Source organism: Cynocephalus volans, chromosome 7 (assembly GCF_027409185.1).
Source record: "Cynocephalus volans isolate mCynVol1 chromosome 7, mCynVol1.pri, whole genome shotgun sequence".
Lineage (NCBI taxonomy): Eukaryota > Metazoa > Chordata > Mammalia > Dermoptera > Cynocephalidae > Cynocephalus > Cynocephalus volans.
Genome location: NC_084466.1, coordinates 115,328,964 through 115,348,826, shown reverse-complemented (window position 1 = coordinate 115,348,826; position 19,863 = coordinate 115,328,964). Strand labels below are relative to the sequence as shown.

The 19,863-nt window shown below is 34.9% G+C and overlaps 1 protein-coding gene across 2 annotated transcripts in view; it reads left to right on the top strand.

Moving 5' to 3' along the window:
• The window catches only part of PRKG1 (protein kinase cGMP-dependent 1), a 1,297,492-nt gene extending 1,291,381 nt beyond the window's left edge, over positions 1–6,111 (top strand). For both annotated transcript variants that reach the window (XM_063103400.1, XM_063103402.1), the window contains one exon: positions 1,566–6,111. In XM_063103400.1, coding sequence (XP_062959470.1) covers positions 1,566–1,664 — 99 coding nt within the window. In that variant the 3' untranslated portion in view covers positions 1,665–6,111. The remainder of the gene's footprint in view (positions 1–1,565) is intronic.
• Positions 6,112–19,863: the final 13,752 nt, after the last annotated feature.

Below are 19,863 nucleotides of genomic sequence, written 5' to 3'. Positions count from 1 at the left end.
AACAAAGATCTGTTATGTATAAAGTTTTATCATATGATCAGATTAAATAAAATAGAGCAGTACCACATTAAAATAATGACATATTCTAAAATTTAATCTTAAAACCAGATAAATTTAGGGATGGTTATTATATAGGAGTTTTACCGTTATCTTTTTAACTATTCATTTTAATTAAAGTTTATTTATGAATAAAAGATAACGTTTAGTGTGGAAAATGTTAGTCATATACAGACGTAGACGGAAGGGTATAATGAGTCTGCAGCTGCCAGTTCAGCAGCTATGAATTCCTGGCCAATGTTTTTTCATTTATGTTCTCACATAGTTTCTCCCGTCCTCCCTCCATGTTACTTTGAAGCACTCCCAGGAACAATTGTGTTTCATCCTTCCACTAGGCTCTAAAAGAAAAAGAGTCTCTCTTCTTAATGTATCAGGTTTTTGAGTCTCTCTTCTTAATGTATCAGGTTTTTTGTTAAATAACCAGTCCACTAAGTGGATGCTTGCACTATATCAGCCTTAAATAGATTTCAACTAATTGCATTTATCTTTTTACTCAGTACTGCCTCTATTTAATAACATGTGCTGCATCTTACTTAAGGGGGAGAGGTCTGCTTTGTGGTCCTGGGATTTTCATTTATATGCTTCCACTCTCCAGGACTAACTTAAGACTGCTCTTTATACATATTTTCCTTACTTCCAAGATTTATTTCCGTGCTAATATTTGTTTATTCATCAACAAGACAAAAATGCCATCACTATGTTTCACATTACAGATGTTAATTGCATTCATGAAGTCTTGTTTTTAGAACAAGAATAGAGTAAGAATCTAGGAGGGATAAATATTAAAATTGAATTATTCTAACCCAAATTTATCAGGGGTCTCCTTTTAATATTAAGTGGGCTTTTATTGATGCCTTGCAGATTGGACTTTGCCCAGCAAATTTGCAAGAGTTTTTCTTGAGTCTAGAAATAGCTTCCTTCTGTTATACTTAGAATAAACACACAAAATCCTTAAGATTGCTTACAAGGCACTATATAACCTGACTCCTGCCTACTTCTCTAGTCTTACCTCATTCCACTCCCCTCCCCTCTTATAGAGCAGTCATGTTGGCCTCTTTTGCTTACTTCAAAGCATGGTGCAGTCTCTTACCTCAGGACCTTTGCATGTGTTATTCCTGCTTTATTGAACTCATTGATTCTTAGGTTTAAAATAATACTTTTTCAAAGAGGCTGTACATGATTGCTCTTATATCCTCGTGGCACTTTGTATTTTTTTTTTTCATAGCACTAGCCAAAGTTTATAATTACAGATAAATTTTTGTGATTACTTATTGTAATCACACAATTTTGTACTTACTAGAGTATAAACTCCATGAGAATAAGAGCTGTATCAATTTTGTATCCACCACTGTCTCCCTAATACAAAGCACAATACCTGCTAAATAGTAGATACTCAAAAAAATGCTCATTGAACAGGAAATGAAGAATGCTTTTGAAAATTCTGGCTTAGAATTCTATGTTAAAAAAAAGTCAGAAAACTTTCACTATTCATTTTCTCTTATTAACAGGTTGCATCACCCACAGACACAAGCAATTTCGACAGTTTCCCCGAGGACAGTGATGAGCCACCACCTGACGACAACTCAGGATGGGACATAGACTTCTAATGCATTTCTCTTACCTGCTTCTGCCTTGCTGAAGACAGCTTTTTCTGAGACACAGCTGCCAGCAAACCTGAGGGAAGGAGAGAAGATTAGTGCTCGGGGTCACCATGATGCCTTTGATCGATGCTGCTCCAGTAACTACAGTGGCATTTGAACTTATTGCTTAGATGACAATAGTGCTCTTTACATGTTTTCTGTTTGAACCTAAAATAGCAGTTGACATGGTGGTCCTGAAGCAAAGCCTTTCACCAGTAAAGAGATGTTTTCTATTGTTGCAATGATCTTGCTTTGCTCTGATTATAATTTGAAAGACTGTAGGAAACACTTCAATCTAGTAAGAGTCTGTACCTTGCTAGAATTATCAAGAGGATGAAAGAATAATATATTGGGTACGATAGATTACTATGGTACAGAAACTGGGCTCTTTCCTTTCTTCAAGTGAAGGTTGTGGAATCTGTTACTGCAAGCCGGTGTACATACTGTGCAAAAGAGGACCACACATCTGTCGGTCACAGAGTTCATGTTAAACCAGTGCTAAAAGTTTCATGAATTTATCTCCCAGCAGTGCTGATGACAAGACTGAATGTTACCTTTTCTTTCTGACAGATTTTAAAAATTGATATGATAAAAGCACAACTGCTCTGGATTCTGTCGAGAGTTCTCATAGCAGGTATATATGCGTTTTCACAGAGGATTGAAAAAATGCATGATATTTGTTTGTTTCTTTTTGATAAATTGGCATGACAGAGTGAGGAAAAAAGCAATTCACAAAACCATTTCATATTCTTAAGAATATTGTGCTTAAAGATGATCCTCGAAATAGATGAGTAGCAGCCAATTGGTTTTATTTATTACCTAACATACCCTCAAACTGAGGCTTAAAAATATTCCCTTTTATAAAAATAAACCCTTGGGTTGGGAATAGGGTAGGGTGGGGAGAGATTAAGACCCATCCAAAAAATAAAAATAAAAAACTATATAGGTGCTATGTATATCTTTCATCTGTAAATGTCAGTGTCTGAACAGACAACACAAATTCTAATCATTACATGTGTAGCCAGAGATTCAAGCATTTTCACTAAATTTATTAAACCAAACTCCTGTCAAATTTCACTTATACAGCATATTCTAGGGTTAAGGGAGAAAGGTGATTAAAAACTCATTTCAACATTAGCTTTTTGTCTTAGGCCTGAACCAAAAATAAACAAATAAAAGAAAAGAAGAAGAAAGAAAGTACAAGGTCAAAGCTATTAAGATTACCAAACCAGGAACTTCATTTACTTGAGGTCAGGGAACAAGACAAGAAGGTGGTCAGGTGTTGATTGCCTTTTCATGAATGATCGGATGTGAGTCCATGCACTTGTCACAGTGGGAAGTAGACAGGAGAACAGGAACTGATTTCCTAAAAGTAAATTTTAGTGAAATAGAACAGAAATCTTACAATCCTGAAATTTCACACTAGCTAGAAAAGACGAGGTAAGAAAACATCAAACAGATTTTCTTTTTTCACATGAGGAAAAGAATCAGCAAATTAAACTGAATCCTTTGTTGGCAGACCAGTTGACTATTATTAGCTTTCATAAGTAACAGAGTCATTTGGGAGCTTTTCCTGGACAAATAGCATTATACCTACACAGACAAATGCATAACCTTCCAAGCTGTCATTCTGATTTGGAACTATGTGTGAATTCAGTATATTAAATAGAGGTTTGCTTTTTTCCAGTAGGGATTTAAAAAAAAAAAAAAAAAATCAATCAAATGTAGACATTTCTGCAGGGAAAAAAAAAAAAACCAATTAGATCATTATACCCTAGCCAAGAGGCATATATTATGAATTTTGTTCAAATTTTACATACTCAAAATTACTTTAGAATATGGTATCTTATGAAAATATAATACACTAAAAACCATATGGAGTATAAAAGTACTAAGGCTATATTACACTTAATTAAAGTTCAACTAAAACTTTGATCCTAGGATATTACTATTATTCTTGTGTTACTAGAGTTTTCCCTCCTATACAATTGCTCAAAACTGATCTATTACCTAATATGTCTGCTTTCTTCTACAGATTTTAGAATATAAAATTAAACATACCCACCTAAAACCCAGCTATGAACACAATTTCAGAAGTTTTATATTACTTTTAATTGGGCTTTTAAAAATAAATAATTCTAACATTATAGTTAATGTTCAGTAATTTTTGTTGAAAAGTAGTGTGGTTTAGGCATGCTAAAGGCTTGCTAAATATTAAATTTATCTTGTCTTTAGGACAGAGAATCTGCCTCTGCAACTTTTAAAATATCCCCAGAGATTAGCACTTACTGTACATTTTGGAACTGTGGTTCAAGTCTAAGACAACCAATATGTATGAGTTCTATGGAGAAGGAAGAAGTAGCATTCAGCACAATGGAACTGTAGATTGTTTCTCCCACTTGTTACTGCATCTTTGTTCATTTCACCATGGCATGGCATTAGGATGTCTAAAGCAATCACCAAAAAATAAAGGTGAACTACATCTTTCAAGAATTACTAACAGAAAACATTTACCTAATTTTCAACATTGAATTTTAAGGATTTAAATATTGTCTTAATGAAGACACTAGGGCTAAAATTCATGGTCAACTTCATAAAGTGCATCTCACCTGATTTCTGAATCTTTCATGCCCCCTCTATTTTCTTACACTAAAAGCATCTGGATAAGTTAGCATAGTAACAATTTGTTTGATTTGTTAACTGACTTTCTTGTTAATACTTCAAGTATGGGAAATAAGGGCTTTCTGTGTGTCTTGACTCACGGGAAAACTGAAAACTGCCAAGGGAAGGAACATCATAATATTTGAGATAGATTGAATACAAAATGATTTTTGGAAAATTGTTATAAATTATTTTTATGTTGGTATCTTTATTATTAAGATATGAATCAGATCCATATAGCATTTAAAACAAATTTATGTTGGTTATATTCTTTGTAAGTCATAATTTTTACTTAAAATGATGGGATATGCATGTGAATCACACATGTATAATAATATATAAACTCAACTATTGAATTTTTCTTGTTTCATTTCTAAATGACTGAACTGATGGTGAACTTAAATTTATAGAAGTCAGCTACCATATTGAAAACAAGGATGTTAGAACTGATTTCGTACAATAGAGGTGATCTGTGCATTATCCATAACAATGTTTTCTTTCACAACAGGACCACAGACAAATATTTATGTAAATAGAGATTTTTGTGTGATATTTTGTGGTACATATAACTTTTTTTGGTATTTCACAGCATTATGATTTCATTTTATTTGTATTGAATAATGTTTTTAGGTCCAAGTAGACTTGAATTAATGTCATAATTGTCAGTATTATTGAAAATTATGTCAACTGTACTGTTATTCATCTGTCCCATAGTTTAGAACATGACCTGGCTATCTGGCATTGTTGCAAGTGCCTTAAATTCATGGCATCCTATTAAAAAAACAAATTTGGTGTTATGCTGCATGACAAAGACAAACACACCTCAAAATGTTGTCCTTTCTTAGCTTGCTGCGTTTTACAGTTCTTTCTGCTAACAATTTATAAGCCTTTATTACATAATATTGATGAATTACAGAAATGATGAAGTTGTTCTCTTATTTCTGTTAAATGTACCAGAGCTGTGTATCTGTTAATGAGATACAGCGTCATTTCTGTGAAATGTATAAATGTATGTGCAGGTCAAATTAATATATGACATACTATCAGTCTGTATACAGGTATTCCTGTTTTGCTAAGCTGTGCAGATTCAGTAAAAAAAAAAAATTGTGCAGTCAAGTTCTAACATTTCTCATTTTATAGACTCCATTGCCAATGGCCCAACCCAAATGAACAATTGGAAATGACTGCTTACCACACCTCGTTATGAAACCAATGATGAAAAAGTACCTTGGTGCACCACTCAACAAAACAGGATGCTTTCCCTGAGTTCTTGCATATGCAAATCATTTATGAGGCAAGTTTTTAACAGACCTAGAAAGCAAAACATTGAGTGTGGTGTTAGCCCTCCTCTTTATGTGCCCCTGCACCAACAGACAGAGCTCTGGGACCGTGACAATGACTCAGAGGTTTGGGCTTTCTGAATAAAGGGACATTTCTTTAAGCATCATCTATCAAATTTATTTCAATGTTTGATGTTTTTACAACTGGTCAGTTCTTTTGTATTCTTACAGCTATGGTTATTTGATTGTCCTCTTACAATTTGTTCTACATGAAAGAGTCCTTTGTTAGTCAGAATGCAACAAACTGTCATCAAATGGTCATTGACCACTTGCACTCTTTTGATGTAGATTAAAAACTTTTTTCATAAACTTAACCTGCTTTGATTTGCTCTGTATTTTTCCTGCAGCTGTAATTGCCGAGTGCCTGTTGTATACTTTATAGAGTTGAAATAAAAAAAATAATTACTTTTGAACTTAGTTGATGTTTAATTCTAGGCAAGATTCCATGAACAGAATTGGTAATATCATACTAGAATTGAAATAGCATTTTGTGCTTATCACTATAACAATGTAGAAAATGCGTATAATCCAAGAATTCTTCATGAAATAATGTTGCATTATCTAATATAAAACAAATTCAATAATTCAGTTTTAAGAATTCAATGGGAATAATATTGGGCCATCCACTGCGAGTAGTAAAGAAAATACACCCACACAAACCCAGAAATCAGCAGTATCTGTGCACCAGTACTACCACCACGACCACCACCACGTACCCCCTTTTTGGGCTACCCATAGTCAATCTTTGAACTAGGCAAACAATCAAAGGGACAATTCTTGTATATTACTACATGCTAGGAGGAAATTATTTAATACGAAAAGCAACTTCATGAATCTTTGTCTAGGGTTTGTTCGCCTTATCCATCTGTTAAGCTTTTTATATGTATAAAGAATATAGATTTGGAGAACAATGTGATTACAACACACTCAATTCTCCAAAATCCTACCAAACATATTCTTCCTACATCCCCTTGTTCTTCACTGCAGTAAATGATGCACAAATTAAAAATGGCTGCAGCATAAAGATTCCCTCAATTTGATTGTTTTTGTCTTATTGACATCACATTTCCAGTGACAGTGGGCTGAAAACTCTTGTCTAATAATAAATAGAAATGCAGTCCAGTTAACTTTCTTAGACAGAAGCAATAAAACAACTTGAAAAAAAAGATATTATGTCACCATAGTATATCCAATAATATTATTTCTTCTGCAAATAGAACTGTAACATATGCTTTTAACATCCACCACTTAAGTTCAAGGATTTTATACCCTTGATCTAAGAATGGTTTTCCTTGATCCTGAAAGGTTTTTTTTTTTTTAATTAATCACCCCGTTTTAGGAGGAGCATACAGATTGACATTCATGATCATTAGGGGGACGGTTGGGGCTGTGGGGGACAGGGTGTTTAGTGATGGTGCATGTTAATTACAGTGGAAATAAATCAGTCACAATGATAAAACTATGACAATAGGAATCAATTAATTTGAGATGAATGGCTCAATTGTCTGGTCACCCAAGCTGATCACATGTTATGTTTGCAGACTTCTCCTCAAATTGATTCTCAGTTATAGCCTTAAAAGTGTTATGCACATAGTACAAAGAGCCACCACACCAATGTTCTTTTCTGAGAGTCCTGTTGAAAGTTTTCCTTGTGTTGCAGAACTTCTTTCCAACTCTAAAATTCTAGAAAATGGTAAAATGGTAACATTTATCTCTGGCAGCTGTTTTTCACCTGAGGTGAACCTATGGATCAAAAGACAAATTTTTCCACATGCCCATTAGCAAAGTCAGACAAATTAAGCCTCAACCTCATACAAAAAAAAAAAAAAAGAAAGAAAAGAGAGAGGGAGAAAGGAAAGGATAAAAGAAAAAGGAAAGGAAAGGAAAAGAAAATGGAAAGGAAAAAGGAATGAAAAGGAAAAAAGGAAAAGAAAGTAGAAAGGAAAGGAAAAGAAAGGAAACAAGGCCTACCTAACAGCCCCAAATGCCAGCCATGGATCACATAAAAATTAATGGACAGGTTCAAGACATATGATCTAGGCCAGTGTTTTTCAAACATTATTGTCATAAGCTGTATCTCAGATATAAAGTAAAAACATAGATTTCCAGAGTCACCCACGATTATTCTGAGTTAAAACTCAGGAATCTGAATTTTTAACAAGCACCCTAGTTTTTTATGGATATATATATATATATATATCTCCTTGGAAGAGAAGTAGGAAAAGAAGGTCCATGAGAAAACATTTCAGAAATGGTAGGCCCAAAAAGAAAACAGGAAAAAAAAAAGTCTATAAAGAGTCATGAATAATCAAAATCTATTAAATACCCTTAAAAATGACATTTATATTCCACCTATAACGGTATCCTTTCCAATTAACATGTTAAAATAATATATTAGTAAGCTATTTCTTATTAAGGAATAGAGCTGCATCTTGATTTACAAAGCCAAAAAATATACATTTATATCCACTCCTTGTATTTGGTACATTGGGGCAGGACCCTAGGAGTTAATATGCACGAGGGTTCTTAGTCCCCTAGGGAGCAATGATAATGGAGACTTGAGCTTCTGGCTCACCTGGATTTTTACTGTAGTTCATCGATGTCCCGTGTCCCTCCCTGGGAGAATTCCCTGCCCAATGGAAGTCAGGTTGAGCCGTTTGACTTGCTTTGGGCATTCAAAGGCAAGCCTGTCACTTCAAGCAGAAGCTTTAAGAACCAGTTCTTGCTTATATTCTCCTTTCCCTCTGTGGTTGTGATGGGCAGTTCTTCAACAGTGGCTGCCCTGTCAATTTCTGCAGAATGAGGAGGGTGATGAGAAGCAACAGGACCCTTAGCCAACTCACTTAGGCTTATAGTGGAATATATTGTTGTTTTGAACCACTAAGATTTTGGCTTTGCCTATTGAAGTAGCATAACCTTGCCCATCTCGATTGATAAAACTACCACATAGAAAAGGAAGACACGACCTACCCTACCATCTAGAAGGTGATTCAGTAATGTGAGTAACCCACCCTCAGGCAGAAGGTAACAGAATAAATCTTTAGACCCTGAATCATGGGCACTAAAAACTGCAGTGAAGACTTGGTGAAATCACTCAAATGCCTAATCTTTTGATAGAGACTACCTCAAACCTAATACAGCAAAGATACACTTTAACAGAGTAGTGCGAGGAAACATTCTCAGAACCCAGACCATCTAAAATTGGCGCGATGAGATACTTGGGAGATTGGTGTGAAGACTCAAATTGTGAAGCACTGGGGTTAAGAGATGAGAAGTAAAGAGTCCAGTAAAAATCATTAGTCACAGGACTGGGGGATTTACAGTTCCTAGGAAGAGTATGGTTCTTCAAGATTCCTGGAAAGGGGTGAGAGGCTGAGATTTCAAATCCTAAAAGCAGGTTGGAATAAAAACAAAATACCATGTTAACTACAATTCTGATGTCTTATATGTAACCTTTTGCTAAGTTACATGGGCCACAAAGTGCTGTGTAAATTAATGTGAATTACCTAGTGCCTTGGTTTCCCCACCTATAAGAAAATTATTAAAGTTCCTTTAGTAATAAAATTCCCTGATTCTAAGTTACTTCACTTTCTGAATTTCCTCCCTTTTCTTATTTTTCAAAGTCAGGGTTTGACAAACTATAGCTCATGGGCCAAATTCATCCCACACCTGTTTTTGTAAATAAAGTTTTATTGGAACAAAGCCAATACATATTATCTTAGAGAAGCTTCAAGCAGAAGCTTTAAGAACCAGTTCCTGCTTATGTTTTTCTTTCCTTCTGTGGTTGTGATGGGCAATTCTTCAACAGTGGCTGTCCTGTCAGTTCCTATATGCCTAAATTCAAGGGAGAAATACAGCTTTTGTCCTCTTTTCTCACATCTCTCACGTGTAAAATTAATTTTCTCATATGTCAAAATAAATTGCATGTAATATATATATTTTTTAAACCTCCATTCATCCAGTCCTTATCTCCCTCCAGATCATCTTTCAAAAAATGCCAATCTTATTTTGAAGTTCCCAGCTCCCTTCAATGGCCATTGAATGCCTTAAGGATGCAAACTCCTTAATGACTTTATGTCCCGTAACCTTTTAAGCTCAGTCCTAGATCTCTAATCACTTGGTTAGCATCCAGCCTTTTGCAACTACTTTCCATTGTATACAGAATTTTGTACTCCCTTCTATGGACTCCTTTTTCTTTTTCTTTTCCTTTTTTCTTACTTTCTTTTTTTTTTTTCTTTTTTTGATTTTTCATGAGCGTATTTTCACTCATGTTTTCCTTTTTATTATTGAAACATATTGGTTATACATATTCATAGGATACAGAGTTAAATATCAATACATGTATACAATGAGTGATGATCAAATCCGGGTAATTAGCATATTCATCATTACAAAACTTAACCATTTCTTTGTGATGAGGACATTCTATCTCTTCTCTTCTAGCCATTTGATAACATGCAGTAAATTGTTATTTATTGCAGATGCCTCGCTTGATTGTACACCCATAGAACTTATTTTTCCTGTCTATATGTTAACCAACCTGTCACTATCCTCCTCTCCCTTTTCCTTTCCCACCTCTAGTAACCACAGTTCTGTTCTCTCTGTCTAAAAGTTCAACTCTTTCCTTCTCTCTCTCTTTCTTCCTTTCTTTCTTTTCTTCCTTCCTTCCCTCCCACCCACCCACCAACTCAAATTGTACCAATCTCAGCACAGGCATAACTGTCCTCAAAAAGCATTCTCTGATGTAGATGTACTTTCTTGGTTCATAAGCAGTGGTCCAAAGTCTGGATATTGAGATAAAGATAACATTTTTTTTTTTTTTAATAATGGATAAGAACTCTATAAAAACCCAAGTGATTTTTTTTTGCTGAGAGGCACGATGAATATTTCATCAGTTTGAGGCCACTGGGAAATAACTAGAAAGGTAGTGAGGTTATTGGGATTATAGAAGGATTGTTTGGAGGTAAGATTATCACAGATCATACCAAACAAATTTGGGGCATACTTCATTTCAAATAAATTTACTATGTACAACTATTAGGTTTACATGAAGACAATATAGGATATGATTATTTGTATTACTAAAAGGTGATTCTTCACAACACTTAAAAATGGTACACTGCAAAGACATTTAAACTGTAACCTGACTTCCTTTCAGAATCAAATGTGTTGTTGGAGAAGTGCTAAGGTGCTAAGAGACCAGGAGTTTCGAGTAGTGCCCTGATTCTAACACTAATATGCCATGTTACTTTGAGTAAGTAACTTAACTTTTCTGAATTCTATTTTTCTCATCTGAGAAACATACACTAAACCCCCTTCAGAGATCTTCCATTTGCTACAACCAATCCAAAGGGAGATGGGAAAAAAATGTGTTTAACAGCAGGTAAATAAATAACCAACTACACACACAAACGAAAAGGGAAATCCTTGGTAGACAAGAGACTATGAGAAATCCCTGCAAAAAATAAAAATAAAAAATGAATAAGCCAGAAAGCAGAGATGGTAGTATTGGTCACAGAAAAAAAAAAAAAAAAAAGAGTTTAATTCAGGACTCACAAGGGAGAGATCAGAGCAGAAAGCTGAGAGAAATACCAAAGGTATATATCACAGCTGGAAGTGACAGAAGACAGAGCAGGAAGAGGCCCCAGGCAATCAACAGGAGTTTATACAGGGCTGTGTTGTTCAGTGTGGTAGCTCTGGCCACATATGGCTATTTAAAGTATGGCCACATATGACCACATATGGCTACCTTATAGGTCATGCAGATACAGAACATTTCTAACTTCACAGAAAGTTCTAACAGACAATGCTGATCTGGGATAGCATGACAGAAGGAACGACATATCCAGGTTCATTTCAGCCAGAACTCTGTTTTTCAAAACTAATTCAAGGAAAAAGATAAATTTAATTTTAGAGGCTGGCAGTGTTGATAACTTCAAGATCAAGGATATGGATTCCCCTACCAGCCAGCTGGAAAAATAAATAAATAAATATAAATAAAAATAATCATCATCATCTTAGACTCGTTTCCAAAGTAGAGGAAAAAGGAATACACTCCAGCTTATTTTATAAGGATGATATAACCTTGATGCCCCACAAGACATGCACAATACAAGAAAGAAACATTTGAGTTCAATTTCTTATAAATAGAGACACAACAACCCCTAATCAAAATATTAGCAAAACTGATCAAACAATGTATATATTTTTAAAGTGACCAAATTAACTTTAACTCAGGAATACAAAGATGGTACAGCATTAAAAATTACTTAATTGTGTAATTTACCACTTAAACAGCTAAAGGAGAAAAACATTACGTTCTCATGTATCACCTCTGTGTAGACTAAGAATAGAAAAAAGTATTTCATAAAATTAAAAATAAATTACTGGTTGGTGGTCATGATCAATTAGGTGTGTTGCCAATAACTACTATTCATCGTTTTGTAATGTCTTTTTAGGAAAGTTTTCATTTTATTGGGGTGAAATGATCAATCTTTTCCTACATGATTTATGAAATGTATCTTACATAATTTTTCCACCCATGGACATTATTTACATTTTTTAAAATGTCTTCAAAACCACTTTATAATAGAATTCACATATATCTTTTGTAGCTATTTAAAGGACACCTTTTAAAACACAGTAGTCCCTCCTTATATCCATGGTTTCTCCTTCTGCAGTTTCAGTTACCAGTGGTCAACCAAGTTTTGAAAATTGGTGAATACAGAACAAGATATTTTGAGAAAGACATTCACGTAACTTTTATTGAAATATATTCTTATAATTTTTCTATTTTATTATTGTTGTTGTTAATTTCTTATTGTGCCTAATTTATAAATTAAACTTTATCATAGGTATGTATGTACAGGAAAACACATAGTATATATAGAGTTTGGTACTATCACAGTTTCAGGAATCCACTGGGGGTCTTGGAATGTATATCCTCCAGATAGGGAGGCACTGCTGTAATATACTCTTGAATTTTTGAATTCTTCATTGCCATAGAGAAATTTAATTGATTTTTTGTATATTGCTCTTACACCCAGTATCCTTTATGAAATTTTACTAATTCATTTTTCTGTCTCTTGGATTATTTCTAAAGATAATATTATCATCTCTGAATAATAAAATACTTCATTTAATTCTTCCTAGTTCTAATATAATGAGCTGGCTAGGACCCCAAGGAAATGTAAAATAATGAAATTACAGTTGGCATCCCTTCCTTTTTCCTTATTTAAGTTTCATCATTGGCTGTTTGATATAGGTTTTATGTACATCTACATTATCATATTAAGAAAGTTCTTAGTTTGTTAATCTTTCTAAAAATCATGACTAACTGTTGAATTGCATCAAATTCCTTTTCAACATATATTAAGGCAGTCACATGGCTTTCTTCCTAATCTGTTATTGTGGTAGACCTGGCAGAAGATGTTACAGATTTCTAGTATTAAGTCACCCATGCTTTCTTGGCATGAATTCAGCTTTGTCAGGACATGAATTTTTAATACATTGGTGTTTTTGTTGTGCTAGTACTACATTTTAATGTTTTTTTTTAAGTTTCCCTTTCTTAAACTACTCTTGTCTGATTTGTATATCAAGGTCATACTATAATTAGTTATTATGTCTTCTCTTCCAGTAAATAGAAATATTTGGATATATATTCTACCTCATTAATAATCAAAAACTGTTAAAAGAAAACATTTTCACCCACCAGATTTGAAAATTAAAGCCTAAAATAGCAAATGTTGGTTAAAATATAGATCAATGTAAAGTTCTTATATACTGGTGCTGGTGGTCAGCTCTGTGCCCCATGAATATGTATAATTGATAAAAATTAAAAATAGAATATTAATTGCCATAAAAAATTCTTATATTCTGTTGGTGCAAATGGGAATTATTAAAACAACTTTGAGGAACAATTATACAATATTTAAAAAGTTTAAAATGTCCATATTCTACACTGAGCCCTTTTACTCATTGGTATATTTCCTAGGAAAAAGTTCACACATGTTCACTAGGAAATATATATAAGCATGTCTCTCATTGCATTTTGAAATAGCCAAAAACTTTAGAAATCAAACTATTCATCACCTTTATCATTATACACCATTAAATCTGATGTATTCAAACAATAGAATATTATATAGAAGTGAAAATAAACAAATTAGCTAAATTTAATATAGATGAATCTCACGAACAATGCTGAATGAAAAAAATGCACAGTAGTATACTCTGATAGCATTTATATAATGTTTTTAAAAATCAAAGAACTTCCATTTCTGGAGAAATGACAGCTAATGATATTTAGTTCAATGCTCCTAATGAAAACAATTTAAAATGCTGAATCAATACAAATATTTTGTAATTTTCTTAAAAGTCTCAAGAATTTGACAACATGCTAAGAAATAACCAAACCAAAATCTAAGGCAACTTGGGAACCATAAGAGGTAAGTGGGTCACTAAAATTGTACTAGTTCTGAGAACATTTCCTGAGCCTGGTGAATCTGAGCTTTGGTTTAATGGCCACCTTGGACAATGGATACATATAGAAGTCAGTGTTCGGGCACTGCTATTTTAAGAAATTAAATGACATAAACTTACAATTAAGTAAATTATATTACTATAATAATATATAAGTAATATAAATATTCAAAACTCATCATTGCCTAAATATTTTACTGCATTATACTGTTGCTTATGTATTTGAGGTTATTTATGTCAATTACATCTGTATGGTGGAAATACTATAATGTGGTGAGCATCTCCTCCCACCTCCACAGTCACTGGAGTCACATTTCTCATATGAAACTGCCTCCAATGATTAATTTTATGTGTCAGCTTGACTGTGCTAAAGGCTGCCCACATAGCTGGTAAAACAGTATTTTGGGGTGTGTTGTGAGGGTGTTTTCAGAGAGATTAGCATTTGAATCAATAGGCTAGTAGAGAAGATCTACCCTTTCCGATGTGGGTATGCATCATCCAATCCGGTAAGGGCCCAAATAAAACAAAAAGGAGGAAGAAGGGTAAATCTCTCTCTCTTCTTGAGTGGGGACATCCATCTTCTCCAGCCCTTGGACATTAGAGCTCCTGGTTCTCAGGCCTTCAGACTCCAGGATTTATACCAGTACCCCCCCAGACCCCCATTACTCTTCTCAGGCCTTCAGCCTGGGACTGGCAGTTAACACTTTCAAGCCCCAGTTCTCAGGCCTATAGATTCAGATGGATTTACACCAACTGCTTTTCCTGGTTCCCCAGCTTGCAGATAGCATATGTGGGGACTTCTCAGCTTCCATAATTACATGAACTAATTATGATAATAAATCGCCTCTTATGTATGTCTTTATGTATATATCCTATTGGTTCTGTTCCTCTAGAGAACCCTAATACATTACCCATGGTGGTGGTATTCACAGGAATCAGCAAAAACTTAAAAATCAGGGCTGGATTTAGAGCTAAAGCTGAAAGTGATTATTACTTTAATGAATATTAAGAATCACAGACCTGCATAGTTCTTAATAGATTTTTTAAGGAAAAAGTGCCTTTATTTGACTAATACTTGCCTTTCAACGTACAAAACCAGGAAAGAAATCTATTATTTTCTCTCCCATTTCTTTTCTTACACACTTACACTAAAAGCTATACATAATATTTTAGTTACTTTTCTAATCTCACCTGTCAGTAAAACCATAGCCAGGTAATTTTCCAAACAAATTTAAGATTTTTCCTGCAAATCAAAAACTCTAAATGCAAAGAAATTGCATTTTAGATGTTTAAACTTCACAGCTCCCTCCACAGTTCCCTTCTAAAATTATTAGCCAATGAATGCAAATGATAGTAGTAAATGGTATTAGCAAAAAAGGTGTGGGGGATATGCTTCCAATAGAAAGCTAATTAGCCACTGTATTCTCTGCATTGACACTTCCATATGTTCTAATTAAGTTTGTGGCTAAGCTGAACTCACAAAGCTGCTGATATTTGCAAAATGCTTTTTTACTCATTTGTGAAACAGGGCTTACTTTAAAGGGTGCTTTTCTTGTTGCAAATATAAAAAATCAGCTGGATAACCATAATGTTGTGAGAAAAAAGAAATAGAGTTACTGATGGAGAACATACCTCAATCAAAAAATGTAGAAATAACATTAATGTAGAATAACGTTAATAACATTTTGAGAAGTTTTGATTGTGATTGATTTGCTTCTTACTTTAAAATTATTCTAATAAATTTATTTTAGAATGTAATACTAAAATAATACTATATAAGTTTATACTTAGCATCTAACAAAACTAAAAATTTAGTATGCAATAAATATTGAATTCAGTATTTAGAGATGCTATTTTTCACAAATCTTTCAGTGACCTTTGTTGTTTTAAGAAAATCCTGATAGTAGAGAAACATTTTTCTTTGCCAGGACTCTTTAAGAAATTGAGCTATAAGAAAAAATTTGGAAATATTTAGAAATTATTAGCTTTTAAATAATAAAGAATAATTCCATTAACATAAACGTTAAGAGCTACATATATTATGCTAGAAGCTGTGCTTCCAGTGTGTTGTTTTATTAATTTTCCTGGTGTTTCTTTTCTACTTGTACATTATGTTGGCTTTAATAAAACAGAAATACTAAATAGTTTATTATACTTGTATCTATTGTTTTTCATAAGCCTATTGGTTTGTATCTTCTTTTTGGAAATGGAAATCTTAAATTATCATACGAATATATTAAAAATATTATGTTACATTTTTATTCTCTCTGAATAGCTATACACGTATAAATTTTCCTAAAATTTGTTTGGCCTAGAATTTCCCTATAGCATGGTATTTAGGATAATCTACCCACCCTGAAATTTTTATCCAGTCTCGGACCCCAGTTTCTTTTTCTTTAGAATATGATGATGACACTGCTAGAGGTTATATTTTAATTCTAAGTGAAGACTTAAATTATTCTATGAACAAGGCATTGTGTGGACTATTTAGGACAAGAATATCAGGCTTCCAAGAGTTTGCAGCATGAGAGATGCAGAAGGTATACAATATAGGAGGGTACTTCAAAAGGTTGGTGGAAAAATAGAATTAAAAGATAATACAAATCTTTCCATGAACTTTCTGAAGTACCCTCCTACATGTAATTAGACCTGGAAAATCCCTTTCAAGAGTAAACCACGGGATTAATAATAAATCCTTATCTTCCCTGCTAAAAACTTCTACAAATATTCCACCAGGGGGCAGCAGAAGAGCGGGGTTGCTACCACTTCTGGCCAGACACCGGAGACACCGAGAAGCCTGGTGTCCCTCGGAGCGTTTATCTTCCCCTCTGTCGCCTTTCCCCTCACCCCTCCTCTAATTAAGTCAGAAGGGCCCTATATTTATTTGCCCGTGAACTGACACAGCAAACCAACAGCAGCCATTGTAGTGTGAATGGATTTGCGACCAGGCAAGGGGCTTCAGCCAGGATTACCCGCCCCGCAGCCGGATGAATGTGCTGAGCACAAAGTCTGCTCAAAGCCGAGCAAACGGACGATTTGTGAACATGCCATCCTGGCTCAAGTCTGATTAAGACCGGGGGTCCCCAGGCCGTTTGATCTTCGCTCATCAAAGAGAGTCTTTAAACAAGCTTCATTTTACACTACTGTATGCTGGCGAAGGGTTGTGACACCAAAGTGCAGCCACCGTGAGCAGCCTGGCCAGAAGCACGTGAACAACGGGACTTTGCTGCTTGGTGAAGTGCAGGGCACTGGGGCCTGCACGCCAGCAAATGTCCCGGCGCTGGAATCTGGGCATTTGGGGCAGGGCTCAAGTAGAGGGGGAGGCTAGGGGCTTCTAGGGCTGCCGCAGGTAGTGCCCACACTTGCCTCCTTCCACCACCGACACCTGGACTCCTTTGAAAATTATTTTATTTTTTCGTGACTTTTTAAAGGGTGATAAAGAATCCTCTTACTAATTATAAATCCCTCCTATTCTCAGCCAAAAGTGAACACTTCTGTTTTTACCCTCATTTTGGTCCACTCTGCAGCATTTCTAAGCATGTCAGGACACTATAAGTGTTTTCAAAGTCGTGCTTCCTATTTTTCACCTTAAGTCCCTATTACACTTCAGTAGTTCCAGATTTAGTGATACTTGGAAAGAAATCAGTTATAAAACATTACAACCAATTTTGTGATGGAAAAACAGTTTCTTTCTCTCTATTCATCTTTTACAAAATGGCCTAGTTCCAGTAATTCACCTTATTTCCAAGGACTTAAAACTTACATGCTACACTCTTCAAAATCAACACACTCACAGTATTGATGTCAATTATTATTACTTCATTTGTAGCCTGTCTGAAGATCAGGCCCCTTGTGGTATATTCTTGTTTAACTACAATATAAAAGGCTTTTAGGGCTTTAAAAAAAAGGCAGGGACCTCTCCACCTCCTCTGCATCCCATTTTGTAAATGAAAAAGCAACACCAACACCAAGAGTTAAACGGTTTGATCAAGGTCCCATGTTTACCAGCCAGCTGGCAGCCATCACAGTGGAAGTGCCCAGAGCACAGAGTGCCCCACTGGCCTCCCCACACCAGGGCACGATGCCTTTCTTGACCATGACCTTTGGAGAAGCCTTGCTATAAAGGAGATAATAACAGGAATCCAGTGATGTGGAGGAGAATGATTTTCCCTACATCTGGAGACTTTCAGGAGGATCTCGCATTCTGCTTTCTGCTGACATTGGCCTATCTTTATGGTTTGAAACGTCAAATCCTTTAGAGGGCGTTAAGAGGGACGTTGCACTCCCTTGACCTACACACCACAGATCGTTCTGAGTGTCAGGACATCAGAAAAGATGAGGGCAGATGTCTGGTTTAGGTACCATCTTTGCTGCTTTTTAGTCAATGTTTCTGGGTTCTGGGCTGTATTCTCAGATTAGTTGTTAGTGTCCTGCTCTAGTAAAACACATCATCTGAACTAAGTTAGAAAGCTACTAAGAAGCCTGATTTATCTAGGCTAGCCATCTCCACTGACCGAGTAGAAGTAATTATAGTCAAATCTCACCCTCTCTCTGGACTGAGAAGCGCAGAGAATCCAGCCTCTTACGGGAGTCATGACATGGTCCTGATATCAAAGCTCCTTTAACATCATGAAGAACATTAAGACCAAAATCTTTTAAAGGACGATCAAAAAGTCATAGCAGATTTTATTAAACATCAGGAATGAGGAATCCCTGCTATAAATTCAAGATCGGGACCAACAAAAATTTTGGCAACACCCACCATCAGGAATGACATTCGTTCTTCACTGTTTTCCTTGTGAAGTCAAATTACATGGCAACAAATCTGCTTTCTTTAATTTAATAAAGAGAAAGAAGGCAAAAAGAAAGGGTGGGAGAGAGAGAGGGAGGGAATTAAAAATGCAGCAGTCACAAAAGAACCTCAAGTAACAAAAATGCAAAAATGATTTGTAAATAGCATTTTTTTTTTTTTTTTTTAGTGTATTTGTCTGTCTGCCTCCTCAATAATAAAGAGGTTGATGAGTATCCTATGCCTGGCATTTATCACATAAAATAAGAAAAAGGCATGTATTATTATGCCATTCCTGAGTTGTGGGGTTCTATCTCACATCGGTAAAAATATTTCACCTATTTTTAAATGCAATGTAAAATATTAAATATGTTGCATTAATTATGGTCATATCTAAAGCAGATGAAATAGGAGGCATGGTTCTCTACAGGACTAAATAAAGTAAGTTTAATAAACTAAATGCACTTGCCTTGGCTCTGGTCACCTCTGTCACCCAGCTGTCAGAAAGACTCAGAGAATCATCAGAACCTCTCTTCCCTGAGACTTGTTGGTCATAGTTCTTTGATGCTTTTCTTTCTTCCCCATTACATAAGATGTGTGGAAATATAATCTGTTTTGAAAAAAGTGTTTACCCCTAACCCCATGAAAGTATATTGTTTCCCCAACTACTCACAGACTGAAAACTTTCTGAGGACAAGGACCTTTAATATTTTTGAGATCTACTCCTAATAATGGGCACTCACCGAATAGTAACCGGCTGCTGATGGAACAATGAACTTTACCTTCTTTCCTATTTTGCACTCTTGTTGCCAGTGAACAAACCAAATCATGGAAAGGATTTTCAAATGGAGACTCCACTGAAAAAGTAAATTTCTTCATTTGGAACAAAAGGTTG